A 19,745-nucleotide genomic window follows, 5' to 3' on the forward strand; every position below is an offset into this window, starting at 1 on the left:
GGCAAAAACCCGCTGAAGCGAAAGGCAGTTTCCGAAAGTGAGAGCTCCTCTGACTCCGATTCCGAGATGTCGGACTCGAGCTCGGAGGATGACGACCACAGATCAAGAAGGCTAAGACTAAGGCGAGCTCTGATGAGAGTTCATCCTCGTCCTCTTCTGAATCTTCTGATGACGAAAGCTCCGACGACGAAGATGAAGGCAACACTAAGAAAGTTAAGCCGCCCCAAGTCGACGATGAGTCCTCTAGTTCTGAATCTGAGTCTGACTCTTCGGATTCTGAATCCGACGAAGAACCGAAAGTGGATCTAAAAGTTGCTGCTGTGTGCCACTACCTGATTCTGGCTCTTCTTCTAGTGATTCTGAGTCCGACTCGGAGTCGGAGGATGAAAAGCCACAGCGACCTAGCAAAGGAGTAGCTCCGAATGGCACCGGGTCAGATACCTCTGTAACTCTGGACAAAGCCTCACCTGAGTTCGCATCTGCTTCTTACCCCCCTCTTCCGCCTGACCCTGTCGCATCTAAAATGAACAACCGGGGTAAGAACGGAGCCAAGACGCAGAACCAACCTTTTTCCCGAATTCGGAAGGATTTACCATTGACCCAAGATTGTCGTCCAATGCTTATGTTTCGCATGACTACGGCGACAAGGCCCACCAGGACCTTATCGTGACCAAGGGCAAGGGCTTCACCAAGGAAAAGAATAAGAAGAAGCGGGGATTACAAGGGTGGTCCTCTGGATATCAACAAAAGCCGAAGCATCAAGTTCGATGATTAGAACCCACGGATTAGTACCGAGCTGATCAAGAGATCCCCCAAGATTATGAACAAGGAGAAGCAAGTTATGGGCCAAGCGGAAGCATCTAAATCCCTTAAGATATCTAAGAAGGATACAATCGACAAAGCCTACCGACAAGCTTAATCAAGGTCCTAAAAAGGCGGCGAAACGTGTTCATTTCGATTGATTCACACTAGACACAGCACCCGTGTTCTTGAGGGTAGGCTTGCCTGAGAGCTTTTGAGAAGCACTTAGGTATTCGTCCTACTAATCCTTTACATTTGTATTTATCAAGCCTACCTAGAAAATACTCGTATTTATTGTTTAACAGATCTTTCAAAGTCTGTCTATTATAGACGTTGGATTCAGGTTGACCTGTGAAGTGGAAAGAAGCCCAAAGGATATGGCTCTTTATTGCCTAGGTACCTACTGTACATAGGAAGTTAATTAATACCCTCTCGTAAAGCGTCGTGCCTGTTGTATAACTCCATCCTCTCTCGCTTCTTGCTAGGCCTAGCAGAATTCTTTAGGATTTCAAAATAAAGTATCTGTCGTCCCATGAATAAAATCTACCTTGCCCCTGTCCCTGCCCCTTTCGCATTGTTCTACGTGACATGTCAGAGTTCATTGGGTACCCCTGGAGGAAAATAGGGAAAAGGAGTAGAGTGGGTAACTTTGAGATTTCGGCTCTATCGTTCCAGGGTTCCAACTAACAGATTCATTCAGACGATTTCTGCAGCGGCATCTCGTCATCGTGTCATGTTGTCAAATTTAGACATGCTTAGTTAGAACTAACTTCCATGTAGAATAATTTAGTTTCTACCCCAAGGCTGATTGATGAAATTACCGGTGTTGCCTAAAAGTTGACTCGTTCTCGTTTAATTAGCAAATTGTTAAACGCCGTAAATGCGGGGCTGGCAGAGCAGCACCGCCTCTTGAGAGGAGATATAAACTACATAACTATACCAATCTTCACGAGCGGTTCCGTATGAGCGGTGAGGCCGCACGATACTATTCTTTTTTCTCTCCGAGGCCTGTATGAAATGATCGCTGTCGCGTGGGGAAAGGCAGATCGCTGGATCTTTGTGTATTGTTGAGTTGTGACAGACAAGGGTCCCCTAGGAAGTGGAATCGTAAGGGAGCCAGGTTAGGGAATTTCTTGGGTCCCATATTTTAGTGGCCCTGTCTATATAGTTGTTTGTAGGTTTCATTTTTCCGACCAAGGCTGACATTATCTAGAATGTTTGGGTTTCTAGTTATGAGCCCGCGGCTGTGTGTATGACTAGATGATTTAATCTCGTACAGGTAGTCCTTTAAGATGTAAGCTCGGATTTAAACGAATGACGCCTTAACTCCTTTTGGTGAGATAAGACGGTATGATTCTTGGATAGCCGTAGTCCCCTATCATCTGACAATGTACTCATATCGTGACTGACTTATGGCTTCTCTTGATCTGCCACATGCGGTGTGCTCTGTGTGGCTATGGCCGGACAGGCGGATAATCGAGTCTAAAGTGCTCGGCCGACTGATCCCGTTTGTTGAGCGGGTCGAAGACTACTGTATAGAAACACCAATAATAATCTCATGGATTAGCATAACCATAATATCGTGGAAAATCTTCTAGGGTCGGCTGTAGAAGATAGGGGTATCGCTGGATTTTGCGGTACGCCTATCCATCTAGCTCAGCATACACGACATCGGACAGCCGGAAATCAGGTTTGCTACCGCTGAAGTGGTCGTTTAGGTTTCAAAATAGCCATCTTGATGCCATACGTTGTCAAAGGCGGATCCTTCGAGTAGCTTCGTTAGGCTCACTAGCCTTGTCATGTTTACTTTAGCGCCCTTAAGTCCTAGGAGAATGGAGGCATAGACCTGGTATATCCAATGTATGGTAGAGGCGAGAGTAGAAAATAGAGGTAAATGATAGTATGATGCTTGATAATCTAGATATTTAATAATTGTAGGTGTTGAGTGGCGCAGTATTTCCCCTGCAACTAGATGATCCAAGTTTTGACAATACTCGGAAAAGATAAAATAAAGATGATACTATAAGACTGATAGGTCATTTTGGTCGTTGGTGGCTCTTAGTGATAGTGATATCTTGTCATAATAGGGGTCACTTGGTAATAATACTGTTGTCGAGAATCGAGATACTTCCTTGAATCTTCATTGTATCGACGATACCAAGGATAGTTGACTTTAGAATATGCTTAGAATTACTTGGTCGTTCACATCACTATAGTAGTGCTTGTTAGGACAGCCTAAATGGGATGCTAAGTCTGATTCAAAGGGGGGTTTGTTGTTCTAATGTAGGATTAGTTAATAGTCAAACGAAACATCAGTAGGTAGTGAGTGTATGATGAATATAGCCTAACTTAATTTTTTTTCCACTTGATCCCTCCTACTGGCTCGATCACTGTATGGTTTGTACAGCACACGGGTGCGCCCTCTAAGCCAAGAAGCAGTTTCTATCGAATTTGTGGCGGAGTAATACCTGATAAAAAGCTAATAGGCCAGACAAACGAACGATATCTATGTACGTGGTACGGGGATGATCATATTATTTCGTGATAATTCATATACATAGTAGTCATTTGTCCCCTACAAACATTAGGTTATATGGGCATTTAAGCAAGCAAGGGAGAAAGTGTTTGCTATAACTAAGCCAGCCTATAAAGATTAGGTATAATAAAAGGTAGTGAATTATAATAATCTTTAGGGAATTAATGATCGGAGTTTCAGGGATGAGACGACGAGCAATATAGAGAAAGTACACTAGCAGGAGGTACCTAATTCGCCTATCAGTCAGCCTTGGAGCCGCTGATATAGATGTACCTTATAAGTACATGGGTACATTAGGTACATATACCTCTAATACGGGCACCTACATCCTAACCTAATGTAACCAAGCCCAGGTACATCAATCATGACCTTTTAGCGCCACCACTACGTTAGATATCTTAGGTAATCTATCTACATATAGCTTAGAGCCTTATTACCTTGTCCCCACGCGACAACCGAATACATTCCACTTACTTAGCTGCACCAAGAGAGTGACTATTTTACATACCTCCTAAGTTACAGTAGCAAAACGATATACCTAGTTTGTCCTAGGATGCCCATATATTTTTACTAGATAAATTAGCAATCCCCAACTTTGATTCACCATTAGTAGCTAGCATTCACTAGCATTCATTATATGCGCTTATGTGTCTAGGTAATCTTCGCAGTCTATATAAAGACGGCAGTGCCGACCAACATGAGATATCCATGAACAACTCTCCACAAAAACCTTCTAGACTGCTTCAGTTGTGCAAAACAATTAGCAAAATGACGGAGGATCTCTTGCAGTCAAACCGCAGGGGTGGGGCTCGGGTCGGACTACATTTTCAGGATAATATGATGAAGCATGCCAGCCCTGAGGAGAAAGACGCAAATGAAGTCTTACTAGAAGAGAGAGAGGCCGATGAGCGTTGGTACAACGAAGGCAAATATAATGGAAAACAGTTCGCTGAAGACCATTTTTCTCGAAATGTCCACATCATCGAAAAAACCAAATTGCTGAAGGCAGCACGCTCTCTACCGAAAGGTGCACATCTTCATCTTCATTTTAATTCCACTCTTCTCCCCGAATCCTCTTGGGTATAGCCAAAGAAATGCCCAATATGTATATCTCGAGTCCTACTCACAAATTACGATCCAAATCTGATTTCGACAATTGTGAGATCGTATTCACGCTTCAGAGTACGAAGGAAATTCTTGATGACCCGGATGTCAGCCTCATACTTCAAGAGCAGAAACTATCTCCTAAGGATCTACAAGGCCCAAATCTATTCCACGACGATTATGAGCCACGCCAACTTATGCGCTACCAATACTTCCGTTCCGTATGGAATGAAGAGCAGAAAACGAGGCAAATTTATAGATCACGAATTCAAGAGCAGGCTAGCCGAGCTGAGTTTGAGCTCTGGGATATGGATATAAATTGTGACGATTGGCTCACTAGTAAACTCATCTTCCATAAGGAGCAAATCGATGAAATATTCAACTCGGGAGATAAATCTTCAGAACAGACAAGAAAGCGCGAGACGAAAGAGGAGAAACGGGCAAGACAAAAGCAAGCTGAAGATGCAAAGTGGCCTAAGGATATCGATTTAGATATCCAAAATAGTCAATACAAAGATGTTCGTGAGAGAGCAGCAAGGTATTGTGCACTCGACGTTATCGTTATGAACTAGCTAACAGATTTGTAGAGCATGGGAGAAATTCAACGGCCGTACAAGAATGATGAAGGGCCTATTCAATTATGAAAAGGCATTCCGGGCATATACGAGGAAATGCTTAGAAGAATTTATTAGGGATAATGTCCAGTACGCCGAGATCCGACCAAATTTCATGAAAAGTAACCAGGTCTTACGGGATGATGGGTCCGAAGGTTTCAATAACTTCGGCTTGATGGAAATCATCATCGAAGAATACGAGAATTTTATGAAAGATATCGGAGATATGGACGAGCATGGGCAGATTAAAGAGAATAGGAAGTTGGATTCTGATGGCAAGTTAGTATACCTAGACAACACAAGAATACCATGCGGAAATGGCCATACCCCATCCCTCGGCGGGATGAAGGTTATCTACTGTACGCCTAGGTCTTTTCCGAAACCTATGGTAAAGGAAGCATTGGATGAATGCATACAGATGAAGAAGAGATGGCCACAATATATAGCTGGCTTCGATCTAGTAGGAGAAGAGGCCTACGATAAGAAATATCCACTACGATATTTTGAGGAAGAATTCAGGCAATTTCAAGAGGACTGCCGGGAAGAGCAGGTTGAGATCCCATTTCTATTCCACTGCGGCGAGACCCCTGACGACATCGAAGGCAACCTCGAATGCGCGCTTGATCTCAATGCCAGACGAATTGGACATGGATATGCATTGCCACAAAAGCCACATATTATGAAGCAAATGAAGGACAATGATGTCTGTGTAGAGGCATGTCCTATCTCGAACATGGTCCTTGGATTAGTGGAGCATATGGACGAGCACCAGATTTACGAGCTACTTAAGCATGAAGTTCATTGCACATTAAATAGCGACAACGGTACCCTTTTTAGGTGAGTTTCTACTATCCCACAATTTAGAACACTTGGACTTATTTTATTAACTTATTTTTATTACTTTAGGTCTACATTATCACATGATTTTTATGAAGTCATGGTCGGCAATCGCAATATGAATCTGTTTGGCTGGCGTCAACTTGCGAGATGGAGCATAGACCATTCTTGCATGAGCCAAGTTGAACGCGAGCGGGTCTTAGTAGAATGGGAGAGGCGATGGAAATATGAATTTATTCCCCAGATTCTTGGGCAACAGCCTACTAGTCGTCTAGCGAGGCTTGATAAATTAGATCAGATCGAGGAGTGTCGGAAAAGGCGGGAGGCTAAGCTTAATTTAGAAGCGTAATAGCTGGTTTATTGGTTGGGCGTCTTTGGAGCGGGGTTTAGGGGATGAGACAGATGCAGATATTCACGATTTTGATACCCGATATGACAAGGTGTTTGGTGGCGTTCATCTTGTTACGCCTGGAATCAAGAACATGAGTAGGCTTTCCTCTTATTAATTTAAGGGACTTCGTATCATGTCTCCAATGGGTTTCCTTGTTTTTCTATTATTAATTTATGAGCTACTAAATAATACAAAGGAGTACGCGATCTTGATGGATTATCAGCCACATAAACGTTTACCGACCTACCTATTGCAAACTGCCCGATGTCTACTTCTCTCTGCCTACTATTTTTATAAAATGCTTATCCTATAATATTTACCAGTAGTTATGCGCGTGCTGCGGGTAGTCGCAGAGGCTACCTCCACAGGAAACACAGCATGGAGGCGATGAATAATATATACAAATGCGCCTCAAACAAAGGAGGCTCTGACCGGTCAAGTGGAGTTGTTGTTTGATCTGTTGGAGAGTCTTGGCACTGTTAGTTTCCACTAAGTCCAATCGTTTAAAGCCAGTTGGGGCTATCCGATGCGTGCCAGCGCACTGGACAGTAGGCGGGCCGTAGCGTTAAATGCTACGCTGAAGACCCTGGAACTTTAACGCACGTTAATCCAGAACCAAAGAAGGTTGGAGTGGGGCTCGCGATATCAGCCAATCAATGCAGTATAATCTCCAAAGCAGGCAAGGATCATCCCCAACTCCAATATCTTTCGAAACTTGAGAGACCGCGAACGTTTATTTCATTTTCAGCCAAACACCTTTTTCTCTTTTCCATCCCATTGTACTATACCCTTTTTAAAGGTTGGTATCTTGCCGCCTGATCCTGTATATTTTAGATACATATATATTATACAAATGTAGTCGTTTTTAGCAACATATACTTTCCGTTCCCATCGGACACGTCGTTTTAATTCAATTGACTCTAACAAACCAACCTCAGATAGTTCGAACCCCCCGAACCCCAAAACTCAGTAGCGTTAGTCTTAATTTGCTTTTCAACCTTCCTCCCACGCCTGCACGCCTACGATAAAGTTCGAATCTACCCGCCTACCGATCGACTAAAATTAACTAAACGACCGTCAAAAGTATAAAATAATGGCCGACGACGGAGATGGTGTTATCAGATCTACGGCGGCCAACTGGTTTTCTTCCGACGTTCAGGGCGCCGAGGGACCTGGAGGTTGGCGCCTTGATGTTGTAACCTTACTTGCTGTCATCGGCGAGTCGTCCATAGCAGAACATTGCCAAACTGTTACTGCTAGCATCTTCTGCCTTCTCCCGCGCATTATTCCTGCCCCGCAAGCTTTCCTAAAACCTTCCCGACCTGGTCGCTTGCCCGAGACCACAGCAAAAATGACCGGCGTCTACAGCGGTGTTGTCCTCGATACAGTGGGATTCTTTGCCAATATCATTCATCCCCTCGACGAGTTACAACCATTTGCTTTCCGAGTTCTAGAAATTACCCATACCGACCGCAATAACGCCGGTGGCATTAAGGTCCCCGGCCCACTCAATAACAACGAGCTTCCTTCAAAGCATACGTGCAAATGGAAGGTCTACCAGCACATCACATGAACTTCGTACTCTACCCCGTAGTCCTCCTCCCGAAGACCGCAATACACGTTTACCAAACGAGCCGATAGACACAGGATACAGCAACGATGTCGAGGCCGGTCCAACACCGGGCGTGCACAGGCGGCCAACAATGAAAGAAAACATTCAGGATTTCGTAGCCAATCCAACGCTTGCCAACAATAAAAAACGACCCGCAATCCCTGCTACCCTATATTCCCCTGTTCACGTTCTTTCATTCTTCTCTCTTTTATTGACATGTGGTATCATTGCCCTTGCAGCAGTACTCGAGGATGGAACAGCAATTCTTGCCGTTACCCTTATTTCCTTTGCAAGCTCCATTGTTGGCTGGGCTTCGTGGTGGAGGCCCATCCTAATGAATCGCAGTCACACTAATACTGTCGTTGCTGGAGACGTGATAATCCGTACGCGCGAGGGCGCATTCCTCCTTATCAAGTGCACTGAAGAAGTAGCGCGTGAGCTCTATTCGGGCACTGAAGAGTGCGAATATCACGTTAGCGGACGCGCATATAGGGTGCTCATGGGATTTGGAACCTGCTTGTTAATGGTGGCTGTCATCCTCTTGGGTAACTGCAAGTGGTACTCTCAGGTTTTCATCGGTGTTAGTTATATCGTATTGAATGGACTATACTGGACTATGGGATTGATCCCAAAACGCTTCTTCTGGGACTTGAGCCGCTATGACATTAGAGATATAACTCCTGCAATCTCACAAAATGCCCATACGCAAACCTTTGATGACCCGCGGGAAGGGGTTAAAAGCTACACGCGTACTTTATGGTATGCGATCCGCGAAACTAAGCGTACAGCTTGGGTTAATAGGAGTGGCGCCGCTCCCGACACACCCCAATGGCGCAAGTGCTCGCAGAGGCTGAAGATGCCGCAATCTCGAATAAGACGGACTGGCCTTCTGTTGCTCGCAAGGACGTGATTATGAGGATGACAGAGAGCCAACTTAATGATAGAGAGGCTTCGGCATCCGAGCCGACTCGAATATTCGACCTGGCAGAGCAAGCTGCACCGGCCACTCAGATACAGCCTCGAGACCGACGCCCTGCCGACGGCACTCTATAGGCAACAATACCCTGGGCTTGGGCATCGGGCTCTTATCTTATATGGAAAATAGTGTGTTGGATACCCCTTTATATGAGCGAGCGAATTTGCGATATCAAGATGATTGAGATTTTATCTAATCTATGAGGCTCTGGGAGATTGCTATTTGAGCCAAGATTTAATTACGACTAACGATTTTTTTTTCTCGTTTAATTTTTAATTTATCCAATCTACATACGCATATATCTCTATATTACTAGATTTTACATCGGTTGGAGGAGCATATTTGATACCGGCTCTTGCATTGGGCATGTGGAACCAAAAGGACAAAAACCCGAATTTTATTGGATATATTTCCCTCGAGGTTGGAAGAGGGGACGTTGTTATTTCAGCGAGGAGTTTTGGTGTCTAATAGTAGGCGATTGCTAGCTTGCTCGTCATTACTACTACTAAGTCTTGTAAAGACAATAATTGAGATTTTTGGATATTGTATTCTTAACTACCCTGACACATGAATTCGCTGTGAATGAGAAGAAGTGTAACAGGGTGGGTGGGCTGAAAGGTAAATCCCATACTATGACGAAATGACAACTTCAAGTTGGATTCTTATTAGCCCCTTTTCTAGTAGAGTCGGTCGAGGCAATCTAATTACTACATAGCTGCGGACTCGAAAAGTGAGCTGTTCTAGCCTCAGGTAGTGAGGACCTTCATGAGATCGGGGTCGTAGGAATATCAGTGAGCTAAGAGGACTTTGGGCTTTTACCGTACAATTAAATACCTATAGGAACACTAAAATAGGGGTAGATATGGGCGTAGATCACTCCATACTGTCCGATACATGCCCAGGGCGGAGAGAAGTCGCTATTGGTCTTATCGGATCTATAAAGGGCAGTCTAATACGAAATAAGGCGGAAAATTTTAAAATCGAAATGGATCAAACTACCTGAAGGTGTGTATAGATTTATATCAAAATAAATACCTAGCCTAGGTAGGGATACGAATGTTTCTTCAATACTTTATTTAGGTAGTATATCTACATGGTGAATGAGCCTATCACTAGTAATCTACACGAGAACTAATACCACCAATACCACCAATACCACGTAGGTAATGACAATATGTTGCTGAAGATTATTCTGCTCCTACTGGAAAATTCTAGATTAATTTATCGTTTGGCTTTAACTAAATATGATCCTCTTCACTGTAATATACCACGGTACCCCAGGCTTCTCCGAGGCACTCTCCTCCTCCGAAACCAAGTAGTCCCTTCTACCACTCACGAGATCCGCATCAGCTAATCGAACAATCTTAGTCCTCTTCACGAGCTTCCACCCGAAGTACAGAACCGTGAATATCGCAATCACGACGTATGAGAAGACGAAATCCACCGCTGCGAAGCCCCCGACGAAGACCTCGTACCCGGAAATGAAAACAAGGAACAGATTTAGTAGCACGACGAACCAAGCACCATACGGGTATAGAAAAGCCCGGTAAGGTAGCTCGCTGATGCTGTGACCTTGCAACACCCAGGCCCGGCGTAGCCTTAGGTGTGTGACGCCTATGAAGGCCCACGCGATGAAAGTGGCAGCTCCAGAAATGCTAATCAGATAACTAAATACCTTTCCAGGAGTAGCGGCGATGTTTAGCAAGGCTAGAAGACCGAGCACGTTTGAGAAGATGATAGCGTTAGCAGGTACACCATTGGCTGTGGTCCGGGCGAAGAAGGCGGGTGCACGACCGTTGACCGCAAGCGCTACAAGGCTTCGTGAAGCGACATAGATGGCGCTATTGACAGACGATAGCTGCGCGGTAATCATAACGACGTTTACCAGGTTCCCGCCTCCCGCCCAACCGGCATGCACGAGAGCAACTGTCCAAGGAGACTGTGCAGACTTGCTAGTCGCCGTTAGAAGCGAGCTATCGTTATACGGCACGATAATCCCAGCGAAGAAGACCAAACCCAAGAAGATGATTAATATGCGCCAAAACGTCTGTCGGATCGCCTTGGGCAAGTCCCTCTTCGGATTGCGGCTCTCGGCAGCAGTCAGAGCCAGCATCTCCGTGCCGCTGTAATAAACTGCGGCTAAGACGAAAGTCTTTCCGAAACCGTTGATCCCGTTTGCGATCGCCCCAGGGTCACGCCAATATCGGAATCCAATGTACTCGCCACCGATAGCTCCCGTGTTGACAAGAATAGCGACGAGGAAACCACCGACGACACAGATAAGCTTCCAACATGCGAGCCAGAACTCCATCTCGCCGTAAACCACGATGCCCAGGAGCGAGGTACACTGGAAGCCAACCCAAAAGATCAATATCCAAGCATACGACGGTACCGCATCGGTCCAAAGCCCCATGATCAGCGAGATATTGTTATAATCATTGGCGATATTCGTCACCCAAGCATACCAATAATTAACCCCGAGCGCAAACGCCAGTGCCGGATCGACAAATCGACCGGCGAGCTCGATGAAAGCGCCTTGGATGGGGAATAGCGTCGCCATCTCGCCTAGGCTTTGCATGACGAAGAAGACGTCAATGCCAATGATGAGGAAACATATCAAAGCGCCGACGGGCCCGCTATAGGAGATCGCTGAGCCAGACCCGTACCAGATACTAGCTCCTACTACGCCGCCGAAGGCGATCATTTGCTATATTCTCTTAAGTATTTGCGTATGATGGAATTACAATTGTTACTGACTAGGTGGCGATTTTTGAGACCGCGTTGTAAACCATCGTCGATGACATTCCCATTACTAGCGAGAACAGTTTCCTCCCTCTCTGGTAGAATTTCGTCAGGGGAAGTTGACGACTTTTCGTCGTTAGCTCCTGACGTTGAAGGTGTTCCCATTGTTGAAGTTAGGGTGGTACTTAGATGTTACAAGCCTTCCTACACGACTGGTCAAGATTAAGATGAGGCTCGAACTGGAAGAATAAACAGAGGGCTATTTCTAGATGTGTCTATGCTGCCATAATGTACCATTCAAAGATCCACTATAACTGTCGGTAAGGGAGCAGCATTCGGTATAGCCAAATCCATACTTAAGCCTGTCCCTAATCAAGACAGACACGCCAACTACTTCGAGGTTCTCTTAACTGCCTAGGTAGGGTAGATGCTTTGTTCCGGGTGGTATCTATAGTATCCCTCTCTATTATTGGTGGAAAGTGTTACATTCGGGATTACGACATCCAACATGAGTAGGTCTTATCGCGCAAGTAGTCCACAACCAGACAAGCCTCGATAAGAACGTAGTAAGCCTTAAGAAATGCTTATTTGTCGATCAGTAAAGGCGTGAGGCGGTTTATACAAGTGTGCTTAGGTATTTGGTTGCTACTATATGCATTTTTACGAGTTATTAGATCGAATCTATTTGGACTGGGCCCGTTGGCGATATTACGGCATTTCTGTTTCCTTGAGAGTAAGTAACAACTGAGTAAGCTGGATAGTGGTCGTAGTTGAAGATGATAACGAGGAACTTGCATCAACATGGTGGTAATTTGGAGAGGAATGGTGTGATCGATATAGGTCTAAAAGGCGTCATCCCATGACCAAAACTCTTAATAAAAAATAAGAGTAATCCATCGTAGAGTTCACATAGCCAGAATTTTGGCAATCAGACGTAGGTATGTAGATAGGGAGCAGCACCATATCTTCAAGCTCACGTAACAATTGAGCCAACACCGGATTGATTATAGCACCTTAGTGACTTTTCTCACGCGCGAAAAAGTAGTTGCCAATCTTCTCACTACCAGTTACCTCCTTCCAGCCAAGACCAGGAACATAAACTACGCCCATACATCTAGGCTCAGTCCATTCTGTCCTGTTTTGGAGAAAGTGGGTTTTTAGTTCTTCTTCGTTGATGTATTTTTGCCAGTCGTGGGTACCTTTCGGTACTATACGAAGTAAGTCTTCCGCCACGAGATTGGTCGTCACCCAACTAAGCCATGTCCTTGCGATAGTGCTAAGAACCAACCAGCCTCCCGGCTTGACGAAAGGAGCACACCGATCAAGGAACTCGGCTGGGTTCGACACATGTTCTATAACTTCGAAGATGGACACGATATCGTAGCCGTCCTGAGGCGTACTCGGGACTGGCAGCTTTTCGATAGGCGTATTTATGTAAGTTAACTTAGATTGTAAGACAGGGTCCCGCTTAGCATGTGCTTTAGCAATAGATAACACCTCGGGGCTGGGGTCTATGGCCGTTACAGACGCGGTCGTAGGTAACCGGGCAGCAGACTCGGCGAATATACCACCTCCACAGCCTATATCTAAGTATTTTAGGTTATTCGAAGGCGGGGGTGGATCATCGAAGGGTGAAGAGCGACATGAGCGAATGAAGTCGTGGCGCAGTGGGTTCATCAAGTGGAGGATGCGGGACGGTCCCTGAGGATCCCACCACGAGGATGCGAGGGCGTTAAAGTGAGAGACCTCATCAGGCGAAACGGTCGTAAACGTGGCATCGGCAGAGGTAGAATTCGGGGTTGAATGAGAAGCCGAGGCCGAGGCTTTCGTGGCCGAGAAGCTCCGGCTTGGAGATTTTATTATGCATCGAACGGGACGCGGACTGGCTGGAGAATATCGGAGCTGTCGGAGAAGCGCGGGTTTTATACGGGGTGGCATGATTTACCGTCCTTGATGGTAGCTTTACCCTCACGTAATTTTAAAACTCCTCTATTTAGCAGCGACGAATGCTGTCGTCGCGCAAGGGTAGAAGACGGGAGAGGACTGATGGTATGAAGATTGAAAAGTTCCAAATTAGGTAAGGAGCTTACCCGGTGAGCTAAAGAGCCATGCATGTGAGTTACCCTTTAACGGCATGCGCCGGCTCAACCTAGTGGAAAATCCGATCGTATGGTACATGGAGGGCAGAATTTGGGATTGACCAATAAAATTGCGCGATAGTGTCTAATGTGATGTAATTCTAGACCCTGGAGGGATGACGGATTAACTTGTGCCCCACAGATCTTTAATGCGCAATGGAAGCCCCTCATAGTTGAAATCCGACCCCGCCGAGGAAAGTCCCTTTAGAAGTCCCTCGGCGAAGTCTTAGCTTAGCTTAGATGAGATAATTGGGGGTCATCAGTCAGCATTTGCAAGTTGCTTCCTCTTTGTTCGGTCTAAAAATCTTAGGATGAGTAATTGTCTACCGTAATTGTAGTCAGTTATTTCTTACCTACTCATATGCTTTCTAATCCCTTCATCGTGTAAATTGCTCAAACGTTGAAAACTTTATTGGCCTTTATTCTTAAAGACGACTTGACTCTAAACAGACAGCATTTTACCACTTATACGCCACCGTTTGGCCGTTGTTGGAACACAATCCTCCAATTTATTTCCGATTTGTGATACTCTAGAGAGCCCCGGAAAATAATATCATCAGGGTACCATACACAAATTCGCCTATCATGCCGTCCGCGCTCATCAATCATAATAAGTTTGACGGCATACCCGAAACAATTACCGCTTTCCGTACGTGTCCTTAGTCCTAGGTATCTAAGAGGATTTCCCCCGAGACCAGCCCATGTCGCAGTCGACTAACGCTAACCTATTGGTATAGGCAATGGCGAATTTATAGTCGTTATGGACGACCCGGGTCGCGAGAACGAAGGAGACTTGATCATAGCTGCTGATAGCATAACAACTGAGCAAATGGCTTTCATGGTTCGACACACGTCCGGCTTGATCTGCGCGCCTATCACACACGCCCTTACAGAATCCCTCAAGCTACCGCAAATGGTAGAAAACAGCGAAGACCCTCGCGGAACCGCCTACACAATCTCCATCGATGCTGCCGATCCTTCCGTTACCACCGGCATCAGCGCCCATGACCGTGCCCTAACAGTCCGACACCTCGCAGACCCCAAATCTACCGTCGCCAGCTTTCGACGCCCAGGCCACGTGTTTCCCCTGCGCGCACGTCCAGGTGGTGTCAGGGCTCGGAGAGGGCATACCGAAGCTGGCGTGGACTTTTGTAGACTGGCGGGTAAGCCGGAGGTCGCGGCGATCTGCGAGATAGTCGAAGATGGGGACGAGGTCACCGGAAGAGCCGTGCGGGAAGGCCCGGGAATGATGAGGGGTGAGGGATGTATCGCATTCGCGAGGAGATGGGGACTCAAGGTCTGCACAATCGAGGATCTTGTCGACTACATAGAAAAGACCGAAGGTAAACTTGGCGCCAATGGGAGCTCATAGTTCCTTACTGAGGTATAAACATAAAAAAAGGATTTTGCATATAGATGGACATGAGAGCATCTCCCATAAGACTACCCGAAGTGGTCGGGGATGCGCATGTGTCTATTGGAGAGATAAGGACATAACTGATGAAGTAGATGGAGATACTTTACTTGGATCATATGGGGCTTATAGAGAAAATATTGGCGGTATCGAAGTCACAACTTTGAATACTAATTATACCTACATTGGATCGGATATCGAAGCTAAAATAAAATACTCCCAGATGTATAAATTTTTGGATGACTCTTACATAGGAGGTAGGTATATGGTCCGGTGTGATCTATAGCAAGTTAAATAGCTTTATTTTCACTGGTATTTCAACTCAAATTTGGAGTACAAGTTCATATCTTACCTTTATCTCGGCAGTATGATAAAGCTATAGACTATTTATAAAGACCAATACTCATAGCTACCTAGGTACCTATTTAGACCGAAGAAGTAAGGTAGGTAGGTATAAATTACGAATTGTCAGAAATTATGTACACTCTCGCTGTAATATTAGTATGCGGGTATACAATCCAAGTCACCTACCGGGGCCCGTGTTATTCCCGCTGTTCCCTTTGAAAATGTAACGTATCCGGGGACAAATGGTGCAATGCCGACGTCGGCTGCCTCTGCCGTTGACGGTGCCCAGCCGGTGCCGGCTAAGGCTAGGCACCGACTTCTTTTTGCTTTGCTTTGCTTGCTTACAAGAGGTACCTACCTTAATGTAATCTATCTCGTAGCACATAAACCAATAGTTACTATTTCTTACATGCATTAGACATTACGTTGGAATTTATTGGTGGTTTTTTAAATGCTGTTATTGGGCAATCCAATCGTCCTAGATGTTCGACAGAATCGTAAAGCCCCTCAAATGGTTTTACCATGAGTTCGGCATCGCCGCGATCCACGAGACCGGTCGGAATGCCTACCTTATTATCTTGGCGCGGACGTGCCGTATGTTTGCGTACGGGACCAATGCACTGATTTTAGGTAATTTTTTTCTACCTGTTAAACCTGTGAAAGTGTAATGGTCCGGTTGTTTTAATAATATTTATAGCCATCTTCTTCTCCGCCTTGGGGATATCGGATCATCAAATCGGCCTGTTCATGACGTTTACGCTGGTGGGAGATGTTATCCTCGGAACGTTTCTTACGCTCGTCGCAGACCGTGTCGGGAGACGAAAGGTCTTGCTCGGTGGCTCTGTACTGATGATAATGAGCGGTCTCATCTTTGCTATCTTTGAAAATTTCTGGATTTTGCTCTTCGCTGCAATTGTCGGTGTTATTAGTATTACCGGCGGAGACTTTGGACCATTCCGAAGCATCGAAGAGTTAGTCGAGTTCTCTTTGAAAAATGATATGAGGTTTATAACTTCTAACAATTACCTAGGTCTATAATATCGCAGCTCACTACCCCTTCGACAAGAGCAGATGTATTGTCGTGGCATGTCACCACGGCACTATTTGGCTCGTCGTTGGGAAGTGAATTGTCAGGAAGAGTCCTCCGCTACCTGCAGAGTAAGGATAATTGGACCGAAGTCGACTCATACCATGCCCTCTTTTGGATATATGCCGTAATGGGCGTTGTTAACCTTGTATTGGTCCTATTTCTAACAGATGCATGTGAACTACAGCCAGAGAAGGAAGCCTATACAGAGCTCACACAAGATGATAGCACAGATGACACTGACGTAGATGCGGGCCATTTTGAAGAGTCCTCAGAGGTGACTCCTACCCCTCGGGCATCTCGAAATTGGGTTATTCGGATCTTTAGGTGGCTATCGGATCAACTAGCCCAAATATCACCGTCAACCCGATCGGTGATGTATAAACTTTGGTTCCTGTTGGCTGTCGATTCACTTGCAGACGGAATGGTGCCGTACTCACTAACCAATTATTACATGGACGAAAAGTTTCATCCGGCCAAGTCAACCCTTGGCGATATTACTTCGTTCAGTTACTTCATGGGAGCAATCTCAGCGTCGTTCGCAGGTCCTCTAGCGCGGAAAATCGGGTTGATCAACACAATGGTGTTTACTCACACTCCATCCTCAGCCGCTGTGTTACTCTTCCCTTTTCCACCCTATCTTTGGATGACGGCAGGGCTTTTACTCGTCCGTGCAGGGTTAAATAATATGGACCAAGCACCACGGGCAGCTTTCATAGCAGCGGTGGTGAAGCCCGAGGAACGAACGGCAGTTATGGGCATCACGTCTACTATTAGAACTCTAGCCGCTACGACGGGGCCCACAGTCACCGGAATGTTGGCTTCGAGCGACCGATTTTGGATTGCATTCATTGTGGCAGGTAGCTGTCGCTTATCATATGACTTCGGCCTATATGCAATGTTCGTGAACATGAAACTTCACACGCATGAAAAGCCGGCCGACCTGTCTAATCAGCATGGCCCGAGACGAGTCCCTGACGAAGAGATGGAGTTAGAGAGTCTCGCTGACACGGATAGCGGAAGCGAAGAGACAGGTTCTGATTTCTCAGAACCGGAGACGGCTACTCTTCAAGTTCCTGACAATAGTAATCAGAGAATTCGAAGTAGAAGTCCACGCCGAGCAGAGATCTAGAGCTGATACTTTCGAAAGAGAGAAAAGTCTAGCTCAGGAACTGTCTCTATTGCTATTTATATTAAGCAGCCTCCCCAGTAGGCTTTGAACAGAAGATTCTATATAATAGTGCTCTCATATTATCAGTTATATCTTGTCTTTCAGCGCTCACTAAACTTCCCTCTAGGATAGAATTTTAGAAAATATAGAATTCAGAAATGCCAATCTAGCAATTCAAAGATGGGGGTATATAGGTAACTATCTATGCTAAGGGACATGAAGCTTGCTTGGGATCTATCTCCCGTATAGCCGACTTTTCTATGGGTATTCTAATAATAGCAAAGTTGGTTTTCAACCAACTAGGTAGGGATCGATTCGCTTAGAAGGCATTGTCCGAAGTATCAATCCATCCACTAGGCCGTGGGACAGAGAGGCTCCCATTGAATCTCTCAGAAACGAAATCCCGGATTGGCTCAAACTTCCGACACGTATGAACCGCATCCGTCTTCACGTATTCACTGCCGTACCCCTTGAAATACTTTAACGGGACGACAGCTGTACTGCCCCAACACATTATCGACTGGCGCAGTTGGTCCAAGCAGTGGTCTTGTAGAGTTAGCGGTGAGGAACTTATGAGGGGGTATGGGGGAACCACAAACCGGTGTAGACGGGTCCGTGAAGGGGGGTTTCCGGATAGACGTCGCGGTGTAAGGCTTGTCTGATTTGGTTCAGGCAATGCAGTTGATGGAACATATCAAACCTATTTTATTTATAGTTAGCATACGGAATTCAAAGTGCCTGTATATAGAAATGGGGCGAACAACTCACCCTGCCGTGTAGCCGCTCCTGTGGTGGTCCCAATACTCTGAGTATTCATCTCCCCATAATTCCTTCGCCTCGGTCTCAGAAATCGAGAAGTATCTTCCCCATAGGAGTTTCTTCCAAGCAGCATCGACATCTGCAGTTGTACCGATGTAAGATTTATCGCCGGGCTGAGCGACGAGGAACTCATCTCCATTTGGTGCAAAGTCCACGGGTAGCTTGAACTGGACTTGCTCAAGCTCAACAGAGCTGGGTGGTACTAATTGACGAGATATTAGACAATGGCCCTATGCGCATCATGTTTTCAGACAGCTTACAGAGCTTCTCTTCTTGGAACCCGGTTTCGTAGCTACCATTCGCAGGATTTTGGGATCTAAATTCGATGATAGCCAATGCAGAAATTATGCCCAGCAAGAACATCCCAAGAGCGATAAGAATTATGGAGAGAACTCCTTGACTAGTATCATCTCGCACACATTGTCGCCGTCTTCTATATCTCGGCTGCTGTCTCTTTGGTAAGAAATAGACCGACTCGCCCTTCTCATAGTCGTCCTCGAGTACTTCATATATCGGGGGTAAAGATGGAGCATGCATTGTCGCGAAATGGTTTAATCGAAAAAGAAACGAGCGAAATGAGAATGAAAAGAATGACGATTATTACAAAATATTATGAGAACACAAGGACCGGCCTTGTCACTATTTAGAATATACTGCCCTGCAGTTACTGAGAATTGAAGTTAAAATAAGAAAATGAGTAATAGTTCTACAGAGGGAAGAATCCGTTCTGAGTTTGTATTTTCCTAACGACCTTCTACCTTGGCACTGATACTGGGATATAGATAAGATAGAAGTGAAATGAGTCTTTAGAGGGCAAATGCGAAACCGTTCAAACGAAACGCCACCCTTTGTATGAGCTTCCGCTAAGATGTCGCGCTCTATCCTGGTGGGTTGGGGTTATTAACAACCCCTTCTTATTAGTACTAAACCAGATGAGGCACGCGTATCCATTCTTTCTTGGCTAGTTGAAACAAAGCTCAGAGGACTGAGGCTCTCGTGCTGAAGGTAAGGGTAGTTCGTCTCCTTGAGCTCCACAAAACCTGTTAGCCAACCATATTAATTGCCGTTTAGATTCTGTTAGAATACAAATCGTAATATATCATAATACATTGGAAAGGTAATATAATCCGGGAGCGAAAGAGTTTTAGGGCTACTAGT

General features: G+C 45.5%; 7 protein-coding genes across 7 annotated transcripts; 4 read left to right on the forward strand and 3 right to left on the reverse strand.

The window, feature by feature from the left end:
* Positions 1-7,376: 7,376 nt before the first annotated feature.
* On the forward strand, positions 7,377-7,856 carry GL218_03043 (uncharacterized protein; the record flags this gene model as incomplete). Its single annotated transcript, XM_033579586.1, has 1 exon — positions 7,377-7,856. The coding sequence occupies one exon, from the start codon at positions 7,377-7,379 to the stop codon at positions 7,854-7,856; it is 480 nt and encodes a 159-aa protein (XP_033437282.1).
* An 867-nt stretch (positions 7,857-8,723) lies between these two features.
* GL218_03044 (uncharacterized protein) lies at positions 8,724-8,948 on the forward strand (the record flags this gene model as incomplete). The annotated part of the gene is made up of 1 exon (XM_033579587.1): positions 8,724-8,948. The coding sequence occupies one exon, from the start codon at positions 8,724-8,726 to the stop codon at positions 8,946-8,948; it is 225 nt and encodes a 74-aa protein (XP_033437284.1).
* Positions 8,949-10,105: 1,157 nt separating this feature from the next.
* Positions 10,106-11,778, reverse strand: GL218_03045 (General amino acid permease AGP3; the record flags this gene model as incomplete). The annotated part of the gene is made up of 2 exons (XM_033579588.1): positions 10,106-11,578; positions 11,629-11,778. The coding sequence occupies 2 exons, from the start codon at positions 11,776-11,778 to the stop codon at positions 10,106-10,108; spliced, it is 1,623 nt and encodes a 540-aa protein (XP_033437283.1).
* Positions 11,779-12,627: 849 nt separating this feature from the next.
* On the reverse strand, positions 12,628-13,551 carry GL218_03046 (Hexaprenyldihydroxybenzoate methyltransferase, mitochondrial; the record flags this gene model as incomplete). The annotated part of the gene is made up of 1 exon (XM_033579589.1): positions 12,628-13,551. The coding sequence occupies one exon, from the start codon at positions 13,549-13,551 to the stop codon at positions 12,628-12,630; it is 924 nt and encodes a 307-aa protein (XP_033437286.1).
* Positions 13,552-14,336: 785 nt separating this feature from the next.
* Positions 14,337-15,123, forward strand: GL218_03047 (3,4-dihydroxy-2-butanone 4-phosphate synthase; the record flags this gene model as incomplete). Its single annotated transcript, XM_033579590.1, has 2 exons — positions 14,337-14,400; positions 14,489-15,123. 2 exons carry the CDS (start codon positions 14,337-14,339, stop codon positions 15,121-15,123), a joined length of 699 nt encoding a protein of 232 aa, XP_033437285.1.
* An 869-nt stretch (positions 15,124-15,992) lies between these two features.
* GL218_03048 (uncharacterized protein) lies at positions 15,993-17,729 on the forward strand (the record flags this gene model as incomplete). Its single annotated transcript, XM_033579591.1, has 3 exons — positions 15,993-16,140; positions 16,208-16,481; positions 16,541-17,729. 3 exons carry the CDS (start codon positions 15,993-15,995, stop codon positions 17,727-17,729), a joined length of 1,611 nt encoding a protein of 536 aa, XP_033437279.1.
* A 358-nt stretch (positions 17,730-18,087) lies between these two features.
* GL218_03049 (uncharacterized protein) lies at positions 18,088-18,950 on the reverse strand (the record flags this gene model as incomplete). The annotated part of the gene is made up of 4 exons (XM_033579592.1): positions 18,088-18,314; positions 18,368-18,468; positions 18,537-18,789; positions 18,848-18,950. The coding sequence occupies 4 exons, from the start codon at positions 18,948-18,950 to the stop codon at positions 18,088-18,090; spliced, it is 684 nt and encodes a 227-aa protein (XP_033437278.1).
* Positions 18,951-19,745: the final 795 nt, after the last annotated feature.

This window comes from Daldinia childiae (genome assembly GCF_008694065.1).
Source record: "Daldinia childiae strain JS-1345 chromosome Unknown Scaffold3, whole genome shotgun sequence".
In the NCBI taxonomy this organism is placed as follows: domain Eukaryota; kingdom Fungi; phylum Ascomycota; class Sordariomycetes; order Xylariales; family Hypoxylaceae; genus Daldinia; species Daldinia childiae.